Here is an 11,195-nt window from a genome sequence, read left to right on the forward strand (position 1 = left end):
GTCCTGGGGTGGCCCAGAAAGCCGTGGGTCAGTGCTGGGGGAGCCCCTGACACCAGGCAGCTTTGGCTGGCGTGGGTTGCTTGGCTTTGGCTTTGGCTGGTTGCTTTCCAGCAGCCTCTGTCAAGGGGTTTCTGGAAAACAATGGTCAGATTCAAGTGCAGGTCCTCGGAGCCCCCTTTGCACTCCTTTGCACGGCAGTGGAAAGGGGTGAAACCCAGCAGGGCTCAAAGGGATCCTGTCCCTGTGGTGTGACCTGCTCCTGCCTTGCCCTGGCCCCCAAAACCTGAGATGGATATTGGAGAAGCATCCCACGGCCAGCCCCAGCAGCTGCAACCCTTTGAAGAAGGGAGATTAAAATGCCTCAGAATGCCAAGACCTGAGGAGCATCCCAAGCATTAATGAACTTATTACAGATGCCTCTAAGACAGAAATGACAATTTACCCTTGCAGCAGGCGGTGAACTAGCAGTCCTTGCCCTGGAGGGTGATTTTGATGCTCCATCTTCAAAGCAGGGCAGAAAAGGGCAGTTTCTGATGCCACATCTTTGGAGCAGGGTAATAAAGGGCAGTTTTGATGCTACATGTTTGAGCTGTGGCCTGAAGCAGCTGCACTTAGCCCCATATGTTGCACTTGGCCCCATATGTTGCAACCCTACAAACCCTGAGTTTCCTTCCTTTTTTCTCATTTTGGACATGTTTTGCCCTGTCATCCCCCGCTGTGCTGACAGTGCTGGAGGAAGGCACGTGGCGCCTTTCCCCTGCCTCAGCAGCTTGCACCCTGTGATGGCTCACGTGGGCCTGTCCCCACCACCATTGACTCAGCCAATTCCCCCTTGCCCAAGGCACTGACCAACCTCCTGCCAGTGCTGTCCAGGCAACGGCAAAGGCAGTGGGTCAGTGGTGGACGATGTCCAGGACCATCACCACCACCACCACCACTGGGTCTGTGTTCCCACGGCCGGCTGCCACCGAAGCAGCTGGTCGTACACAGTGAGTGGGGCTGGAGATGGGTGCTTGGATCCCCGTACCGAGCCCAGTGGTATCCGACCTGCGTAAATGTGGGACAAACATCTGTACCTGGTTACCAGGCATGTTTTGAGCATCCTGTAATTAATGTTTGCTCGGTGACAGAGGTTGATGGGTGCTTATCAATATTAGCAAATGATGAGTGGCTGATGATGTTGATGTCACTACCTTGAAACTTCTAATTTCAGCATCTGAACTGAGTAAAAGGCCTGGGGGCCAGACTGCCAGTGCCAAGATCTTGCCTGGCTTAGCATCTTTGGAGGTGGCTTGCTACCAAAGCCCTGCACGCCTGCAACCCTGCCCTGCCCTGGCAGCCCTGAGTTCAAACCCGCACGGTGGCTGTGGTGGCAGGGATGGGACCTGTGCTGGTGGCACATCAAGGCCAGCATCTCCCCTTGCTAGGGCGAGAGGTGCAGAGTCCCCAGGCCCCAGATAGTGGGAGTGGGCTTGGGGACATGGATGCAAGAAGATGTTCAGGGGCCAAATCCAAATGTTTATTGTGTATTGAACCTATCTTGATGTACATGTGTAAGACAAAAGAACTGAGTGTCCATAAAGGAGCACCGAGTTATCGCAGCCCTCCTCCCACACTGCTGAACACAGGTGCGATGGACAAGTGCTCACACAGGGATGCTTGTTTATTTATTTATTGGGGGGGAAAAAGCATTGGTGAGATTGATGCTTGCGAAGCCTTTAAAAAATTTACTTTCTGATTACACTGAGATTAAAAAACTAAGCCACCATCGCCTTTGTCTCCTCCATCCATAATCCCGCTGCCATGCAGCAGGCACTGCCCTGAGCAGCCAGTCTCTGTTTCTTTGCGAGGCTGTTCTGGGGAGCTCCCCAGGATTCGGGGTGCTGGGTCCCTGGGCAGCACAGTGGTCTCTAGTGTCGGCCACTCACATCCAGCCCTGGGGAAAGGAACCTGCCAGTGAACCTTGGGGGGCCGCTTGCTCCCGGGGCAAATGAAAAGCAGAGTCCAAATTGCCAGAGGAGAGGCATCCCCCCCCAGCACGTGGGCTGGCTTGGTGCCAGGCAGGGTTCTGAGCACCCCTCAACGGACCCAGCTGCCCTGAGCAGCTGCACCTGGGACCCCCACCTGGGACCCCCACCCCCACGCTCCACCCACAGCCCTGGAGACCCATTTAAGCTCAGGGCACGCAGCCCTGCCCTGCCTCCCGCTGTACTGGTCTGTGGCTCTGGTCCCTGCGTGGCTTGTGCTGGAGGCTGCCCGTCTCCAGTGCCCTCTCCTGGTGGGACACTGGAGCTCTGTGACAGCGCTGTCTCCTGCAGGGACCTCAGAGCTGGTCCAGCTCCAGCAGCCAAGTGTCCTGCATACAGGTCTGGGTCTCCAAAGGGTGCTGTGAGCAGCCTGTATGCCTGAGGAAAGGTGGCTTGTGCTAGAATCCCTTCTGTAAGGTGAACAGCTTGGCCTTGCTTTCTTCAACCTGGTCACCCATTTCCAAAATGTTTGCAGGTCCTTTACAGCTTTGAAGTCTTTCTTCCTCTGCTGAGTTTGGCTGGAGCTGCCTGAAGGATTTACTAGCATCCTCCTTGGGAAACCAAAGCTGAGTGTGTCTGATGAGGCAGGGACTTGAGGGCTTCCTTTGGGCAGAGGTCCTGAGACTAAATCTCAGGTGCTGCCTGAGCACAGCCAAAGCTAGTGTTTTTATTCAAAGCTCAGTTTCACGCTCCCTTTAGCTCATGTGTGGGGCAATAGCTTCGTTTATTTCTTTGCAGGAGAGAAATGCCCCCAGGTCCTATGGGGCAGGTAGGTGGTAGTCCTCAGTGTCACAGCAGAGGTGTCCTTCCTTCGTGGAGCAGTTGCATCTTGGCTTTACTCTATGACCTAAAAGACGTTGTATTGGGAGCAGAAATGAGCATCAAGTCTTGCCTGGTGGTCAGTGCTCTCCTGCAATGCTTTTACCCCCTTTCCCTGAGGTTTGCTCACTGTAGGTTAGGAAATCCTTCCCTCTCCACCTTCAGCTGGCCCAGTCCCCCGGGGCTGCAGGCCAGCAGTCCTCCCTCCCATCAGCAGCAGGAGGGGACCCAGGCAGAGGGTACACCCACATTTTGAGCCCCCTGGATGTTGTAAAGCCTGTCGTCAAAGAAAATGTGAGGTTGGATCTGGGCGAGGATGGGGCCCTTGGGAGCCCCGTCCATGAAGAAAGCCTCGTCGATGGCCAGGCCCCATTCCCGGAGTGTCTTGATGGCTCGGATGCCCATGTCCCGGCCACTGCGGGCGGTCACCAGGTAGGTGCGTATGGGGGATTTTTCCTGGCTGAACTTCTTGCGCATCTTCCCAAGGTGCATGGCAAAAGCCTTCAGGGGCCCCTGGAAGCATGGGAAGACACTTGGGAGTGGGTGGGAAGTAAGGAGACATCTATTCTGCCTGTACAAGCCACTTGTTCCTCTTGCAGGGTTTCTCAGGGCTCTGCAGAGCACAGGAATGCCTGTGGGGTGCAGGACTGGGCAATGCTGGGACTGGTGCTGTGCACTGGGGTCCTTGGGAGGAAGGTGAGCATTGTGGTGCTCATCCTAACCCCAAAATGACCAGGAAGGTACATCCCAGCAAGCAGCAGTCCTGCGGGGACTCATACAGCAAGAGGTCCCAGCCTATGAAAGGTGGTGTTGGGGGTAACCGCAGCCCTGGGTGGTTGGGAGCTGAGGCTCCCTTATAGGAGTTACCAGGCCAGATCTGTCTCCAGTGGGTCCCCAGGTCAGGCTCATGCCAGGGACTGAGTGGTGGTTGCAAAGGGAACCTGCGAGGATTTGTGCTTTTTTTGGCTACTCATGGCAAAGCCATAGTGGGAGAGATGCTCATGGTGGGTGCAGAGGTGGTGGGGGCCCACTACAGCAAGGTGGCTTGCTCACCTCTCCCATGGGCACAGCCTCCATTGCCCGCTCGTACTCCACCGCCCTCTCCAGCCCCTGTTCCTGGAAGACCTGGTCCGTCTCATCAGAGAAGAGCACGGCATCCCCGTCGAACACCACGCGGAGCGGGTTGCTGGGGGTCTGTACCTCCTGCTGGAAGACGAGTGCTGCCGAGACCCCTGTGAGACAGCAAGGTGGGGCTCTGGAGGGACACCTTGCCAGCAGCTGGTGCACAGCCAGCGCCTCCTCATGCATCTGCTGTGGCCCCATCCCACAGTGTTGGGGTCTCCAAGCCAAGGGGCTTTCTAGGGGGTCATCTCAGCTTTTCTAGGGCTGTGTTATCCACCCATGGAAGTGGACAAGAAAGTGCTGCTGATCAGAGATTGATGTCTGGAGGGATACTGAGGTCTGCTAGGAGATGAGGGGTGGTTGTGTAGGCACGAGCAGCCCTCCTCCTGGTGCTTGCTCACCCTGCCATGCCAGGTTCTAATGCCCAGATTTAGCACTCCATGTGGTGAGTAATAGGGACTGGCACCTCTGCTCGATTGGGTAATTGGCTTAATTACAGGTCTTTTCCTACAAGCTGCTCTCTGCCCACCCTCATCTGCAGACCCAGGTCCCCGGGTGAGAGACACTTGTCAGAGCAATGATGCTCTTCAAGGAGGCTCCAGGAATGTGCTGTGCAGCAAAGGACAGCCCCGGCTGCCGATGGCTTCCTCCCAACTTTGAAGGCCTTTGGCCAGCTGATGTGCTCATACCCAAACAAATTAATAAGGAGGCAATTAAACCTATTAGAGCTGTTGGGGAGAATGCACTCCTTCTGATCCAGATCAAGCATGTGCTTGCATCTATCACTGAACACACAGTAACAGCATCTACCAGGAAAGCAAATTTCTGTGGCATCCACGCAAAACCCCGGGAATTGTCCGTGCACTCACACCGATGCAGGGAGTAGCCATGGGCAGCATCTCTGGTGAGAAAGGCTGAAATGTCAGCCAGGGAATGATCAGCCCATGGCAGAGTCATGGCCAGAATTATGCATGAAGTACTTGGTGACTTGTGAAGGCATCTGGGAAACCCTGGTGTGTTTGCAGGCTGCTGTGGGGACAAAGAGGAGATTGAACTGGTCAGAGGTATACTGGTACTCAGTGTGCCATTCACCCCCTTGCCCCTGTGAGAGCTCTGGCATTGCCTCTTGGTACTGAGCTGCTTGGGGAAAGCGTGGTGGGTTTGGGGACGTGGGATGGAGGGGAGAACGCACCTCTGCGGAGGGCATTGCAGACATCTGCCCTGTCAGCTGAGAGGAAGAGCTTGACCCCGTGGGACTTCAGGTACCGTGTGGAGTCCTTGTCGCTGACGAAACAGAACTTGGAGATCTCCAGTCCTTCGGGTCAGGGGATGTGAGCAAAGTCTGTTACGGGGCAAAATCCACCTCGCAGCCCTCCCACCTCCCCTCCCTGGGTCTCAGCATGTTTTGCTGAAGAGCTCGGGGCAATCCATTCCCCAGTGCTGTGTGAGGAGCCTGCCCATGTTTTTGCTGCATCATCTTGCCCTGGTGCTCCTACGAAACTGCAGAGTGCAGTTAAATATTCCTTCATCCCTCCCTTAAATGAGCCTTCCTGACAGCACTCTGGAATTTATTTATTTTTTTTTAAGAGCTCTTTTCTTTAGTAGCTGCCTGAGGATGCCCAGGCTGTGCAAAATGCTGCCAGACCCCCTAGTGCGGAGGATACGGCCGAGGGGAGCTGGGCTTTGCTGAGGAGCCTGTACCCTCGGTGTGCATGGGACTGGGAGGAATCGGGCTTGGTTCCATAATAACCCCCTCCCCTCGTATCCCCTGGCTCTGCGCTTGCTGATGCTCCACTGTGGTGCCTTATCCACTTTGCAGCCTGGTTGGGGTGGGGGGGAAGCAGGCACCCCCTTACCGTAGTGCTTGGCGCTGTTGATGATGCGCACACCGCTCTCTGGGCTGTTGTTGGAGAGCACCAGGATGTCGAAGAGCTCGTCCTCTGCTGGGTTGCTCTCCAGGATCATCTTGTTCACGTACTGCACTGCCTGCGAGGAGAAGGTGAGACTCTCTTGGTGGGTGTGACTGCCGTGGCTTTGCCAGGGCTCTGTCACAGTTAGGGTTAGTGGTTTGTGCTGCCATCAGCTGTGTAACGGAGAGCCAGACAGAGCAACCACCCTGCAAAAAGCCATTGCCAGGAGGGCAGGGAGCAGAATACTCCACCAAGGGGGAGGTGGACATATGGGATGGGTGAGGAGCACAGGTCTTGATGCCCTGCAACGAGACCAGGACAGGCATATCTGCACCCCGTGATGGGAGCTGATTCTGAGCTTTTGTCCTGTCCTGTCAGTGTCTGCATGTGCCCCTGGCCAGGCATGGGGCTCACCTGGATGAAGGTGAAGGCCGTGCCCGGGGGCAGGGGCTTGTCCTGGTTAGCCTGCTGGTGCCTTGCATACTCCTCCTTGCCCTTCTCCAGGTAGAGCCTGTGCTCCTCCTCCAGGCTGAAGATGGCTCTGGTGGTCACCGCAATGACCAGTGCCTTGCTGGGGTCTTTCTGCAGGACAGGGAGGAAAGAGGGGTTAGGGCACAGCAAAGGAGGAGTTTGTTGGGGGTGGGGTGCGCAGGGGGGCACAGGGCTCCACCGACTGGGGTGGTAGGGTTGGGCATTGGAGGCATCGCCCATGCGTCATGGTTCCTGATGCCAGAGGGCCTTTGGAGACGAGCTACCAAGCCCAATCCTCATCTTTAGGCCACCGAGGATGAGGCAGGCTGTTGTGAAACCCTAACCTGTCTGGTAAGTGCCATATACTCTGAGGACAGCTCACAGCAGAGGGGATTGCTTCATAATTTTGCTGTTTGTGAGCACAGCACAGCCGTGGTTATCTATTTGTGCTGAGCTGAGCACTGCTGGGTTTCACTGCACATACTGGTGGCTTTACCCTTTGCTTGCGTCTGTTCTGGAGAGTCTAATAAAGTCACTATATATGTACAAAAGCTGCTGCTTTCTCCCTGGCCACTCCAAAATTCAAATGTGAGCAAATGCACCCATCCTGCCCGTGCAACTGGAGGTTCAGCCCTGGAACCACTTCCCATGTGGCAATCATATGGACCTCACTGGGACCAGGCACCCAGCAGCCCTGGGATGTGCCGCTTCTGCTGAAACCTAGGCACAAGCATTTCAGGCCACCACAGCTCCAGGTTGTGGTGTGTCCTCCCCTGTGGTGGCATTTCACAATTTCCTTTAGAAATACAGGGTGCATGTTTTGTAATGAACAATTTTTTACCTGTTTCACATCGGTGTTTATGACCGTGCTTTCAGGGTCTGCCATCTTTGATTTTCAGCCTCAAAGAGAAAATATACAATTAAACTGTTGCATTATAATACAGCCAATCTAGAGAGGGGGAAGAGTGGAAAAGACAGGGAATATCCTACCCACCAAGTGGAGCAGCCCAAATGGACCTGCTTCTGTTGACAACAGCTCTGCTTTGAGAAATCCTGCTCTAGTTCCAAATAAATATGACGGAAAAGGAGATTTTTCAACCACAGATCACTGCTTTATTCATTCCCCCCCGCCCTCCTCCCTGAAGAGCATTTTTCTCTGGAGGGAACGGCTGAAACCAGTCGTGGAGCTCTTCTCCCAGCAAAGTAAGTCTGTCTTTTAAAAGCCAAAGTAGGTCAGATCTTGTGGGTAGGCTTCTAGTTCACATCCTTACCGCTTTCTTGCTATTTTTGCTTGAATGGTGAACTTGTATCCACAAATAAGCAAGTTCGCTGCATGAGTAGCTCATTAGCAGCTGTAAAAGGCCTGAATAAGTGTGGCGAGGGTGTGGGTGCAGATGGGACACCCCCCCAGTGGGGCTGCCCTGCCCCCCCCCAGCCCTGTGAGCCAGCCAGCCCCTACACTGGAGGTCTCTGTGCAGGCTGTGCTAACCCAGGTCTGGCAGATGGCACTTTTAAGGGTGTTGCATGGTCTGGCTGTGCCCAGCAGCTGAATCATAAATCCCATTTATTTCTGTACACTTAGGTTCTGTGGCTTCTGTAACCACTGTGCTGTACCCCTCATTTCTCTGCCCTAGTCAGTGTTAAAGCAGACTTCTAAGATTCAGCCTGTGGGATGGGAGCCATTCCCATTCCTGCTGAGAGGGATCCCGTGGGGGTTATCGCCACCCGGCAGTTCCTACAAGTACACTGCAGGGTTTCTCTGGAGGGCAGAGGCAGCGATGACTGCCCCACACAGATGTGCTGGGAATGGCAAGGGGTTTAAAACCTCACTTACCAGTTCATGCCCCACCTGGCTACCGAGTTGGGGGGCTGTGCAGGCATAGACCGAAGCCAGCATGAAGTGTAAAGGGTGAGTCGGGGTCTCCATAGTGCCTTTTCTTTTGCCTCCGTTTTCTTTTACTCATTTTTATTCTCCAGGGACTGCACAGCATCGCCTGGGGTGGTAGGAAATGCTGCCAGAGCCCTGCCGTTGAGGGTTCAATGCTCGCACGTGCAGCCCCTGACTGCCCCTGGGGTGGAAAGCCCTGCCCTCAGGGCTGCTCCCCCGCCCTGCCGGGGCATGCTTGGAAAGCCAGGAGATGCTAGGCGTCCTTCTGCCTCCTCCACACATGCCCCATGCTGGGAAGGGGTCTTCTCCCAGAGAGCAGGAGGGAGGTTGGCACCCCCAGCCCAGCCAAGCAGGGAGCAGCTTTCCTCCAACAGCATTTCAGCCGTGCACCTTTCTGAAAGTGAAAATCAGATGAGTCAGCAACGGGGCTGAGCAGCCCTTCCTGGGGGGGGGGGGGAAGCACCCCCTCTAATTTCTGCTCTGTTCTTCTGAGAGCTGCACACCGAGCCCGCCTTCTCCCTTCCGTCTGCCAGCCTCCACTAACGGCAGTGCGGTTTATGTACAGATACGCGTATACGGACATACCCACGGTTTATGTACAGATACGTGTATACAGACATACCCACGGTTTATGTACAGATACGCGTATACAGACATACCCACGGTTTATGTACAGATACGCGTACACGGACATACCCACGGTTTATGTACAGATACGCGTACACGGACATACCCACGGTTTATGTACAGATACGCGTATACAGACATACCCACGGTTTATGTACAGATACGCGTATACGGACATACCCACGGTTTATGTACAGATACGCGTATACGGACATACCCACGGTTTATGTACAGATACGCGTACACGGACATACCCACGGTTTATGTACAGATACGCGTATACAGACATACCCACGGTTTATGTACAGATACGCGTATACGGACATACCCACGGTTTATGTACAGATACGCGTATACGGACATACCCACGGTTTATGTACAGATACGTGTATACAGACATACCCACGGTTTATGTACAGATACGCGTATACGGACATACCCACGGTTTATGTACAGATACGCATACACGGACATACCCACGGTTTATGTACAGATACGCGTACACGGACATACCCACAGTTTATGTACAGATACGCGTATACAGACATACCCACGGTTTATGTACAGATACGCGTATACGGACATACCCACGGTTTATGTACAGATACGCGTACACGGACATACCCACGGTTTATGTACAGATACGCGTACACGGACATACCCACGGTTTATGTACAGATACGCGTATACGGACATACCCACGGTTTATGTACAGATACACATATACGGACATACCCACGGTTTATGTACAGATACGCATACACGGACATACCCACGGTTTATGTACAGATACGCGTATACAGACATACCCACGGTTTATGTACAGATACGCGTACACGGACATACCCACGGTTTATGTACAGATACGCGTATACGGACATACCCACGGTTTATGTACAGATACGCGTACACGGACATACCCACGGTTTATGTACAGATACGCATATACGGACATACCCACGGTTTATGTACAGATACGCGTATACGGACATACCCACGGTTTATGTACAGATACGCGTACACGGACATACCCCCGGTTTATGTACAGATACGCGTACACGGACATACCCACGCCTCGGTGAGCACCCCGGTGCGCGCAATGGCAGGCGCACAGGAGCGCATGTCAGGCGACGCTTGTGCTGCCCGCAGTCGGCCTGCAGCTGCGCACCGTGGGGCAGATCCTGCCCCGCCGCACACGGATTTCGCTAGAGAGCAAAGCCCAGACTCACCCCGGCGCTGCCTCCGCTCCCCGGCGCAGCCTGTCCGGCGGCAGCATCCCGACGCCGCCCGAGATGCCGGTGTTTATATTTCCCCCGCCCCGCGCAGGCAGGAAGCAGGCAGGAGCCAGGCTGGGGTGCAGCCCTGCTCCCCGGCACGCTGGGATTTGTAGGCGGCCGGGCGGCTCGGCCTTGTGCCCAGGCCAGGCTGCATTTCCCAGCCGGCGCCGCACAGGCGGTGATGGCCACCGGGCCTGGCCGTGGCCGTGCCCTGGGGAAGGGGCTCAGCACCGCTCCTGCTCCTCAGGCTGCCTTGGTGCTCGTGCTCAGCCGCTGCCTGCCAGCGCTGCGGCGGTGTCTATTTTTGCAGCCGGGGTATTTATATAGTGTGCCTGTAGCCCCCTCGTTTCCCAGCCCTTGAATACATAACTGCTGTGGTTTCGACTGAAAATACAGGGGTACCTGTTCCAGAGTGGTTTGCAGCGTACGCAGGGAGCTGGGCCAGGGAGAAAGGTGGTGCAGAGCATGGCAGGGTGCAGCAGGGGCTCACCACGTTTGCAATTTTACTGTAATTTTGGGTCCCCATTCCCTTTTTTTCTGAAAGCTGCCTCTTACACGCTGCCCCGAGCAGGGGTGAGTTTTGGGCTGGGATCTTGCTTTTCCAGGTGGGCTCTGCGGCACCCAGCCCTGCAAGGCTCGTGCTGCCAGGGTATTTCAACGCCTCCTTTCAGCCCAAGAGTGAGACCTAGGGGGGTGGGCAGGGGGTGACACTGAGGAAGCCATCCTGCGGCTTGTCCCTCACCCAGCTGGGGCACGTCCCTGCTCCACTGCTGGAAGGTGGCCCAGAGCAGCAGCTGCCCAGCCTGGCTCCTGCCAACAGAGACGGAGCTCACCTGCATTGAGGCTGGGCAGCTGTCCCCCTGCATGGCACCAGGTTGCCACCAGCATCACCAAATTGCCTCCCAAAGTGTGGGCTGCAGCCAGGGTCCTGCGCAGCTTGGCTTCACCGAGATGCTTGTCTCCAGCAAACAGCCTGTCGAAAAGGCTACTGATATGCTCAGCTTTTAGCATGCAAACGTGAACCTCCTTTCCATGATTGATTTTATTGGGCCTG

General features: G+C 55.1%; 1 protein-coding gene across 9 annotated transcripts; it reads right to left on the reverse strand.

The window, feature by feature from the left end:
• Positions 1 to 1,645: 1,645 nt before the first annotated feature.
• LOC102054275 (cytosolic 5'-nucleotidase 1A-like) lies at positions 1,646 to 10,230 on the reverse strand. Of its 9 annotated transcripts, none has more exons than XM_055722747.1 (8): positions 10,094 to 10,189; positions 7,344 to 7,407; positions 7,191 to 7,249; positions 6,293 to 6,460; positions 5,825 to 5,954; positions 5,161 to 5,283; positions 3,900 to 4,078; positions 1,646 to 3,359 (listed from the first exon to the last, which is right to left on the reverse strand). In XM_055722747.1, the coding sequence occupies exons 3-8, from the start codon at positions 7,233 to 7,235 to the stop codon at positions 3,057 to 3,059; spliced, it is 948 nt and encodes a 315-aa protein (XP_055578722.1). In that variant the 5' UTR covers positions 7,236 to 7,249; positions 7,344 to 7,407; positions 10,094 to 10,189; the 3' UTR covers positions 1,646 to 3,056. The 9 variants fall into 9 exon arrangements, with proteins under 9 accessions (XP_055578722.1, XP_055578725.1, XP_027661135.2 ...); XM_055722750.1 differs by having other exon boundaries at positions 7,340 to 7,407; XM_027805334.2 differs by lacking the exon at positions 10,094 to 10,189 and adding an exon at positions 8,184 to 8,849.
• Between the last annotated feature and the right edge of the window lie 965 nt (positions 10,231 to 11,195).

This window comes from Falco cherrug, chromosome 10, assembly GCF_023634085.1.
Source record: "Falco cherrug isolate bFalChe1 chromosome 10, bFalChe1.pri, whole genome shotgun sequence".
In the NCBI taxonomy this organism is placed as follows: domain Eukaryota; kingdom Metazoa; phylum Chordata; class Aves; order Falconiformes; family Falconidae; genus Falco; species Falco cherrug.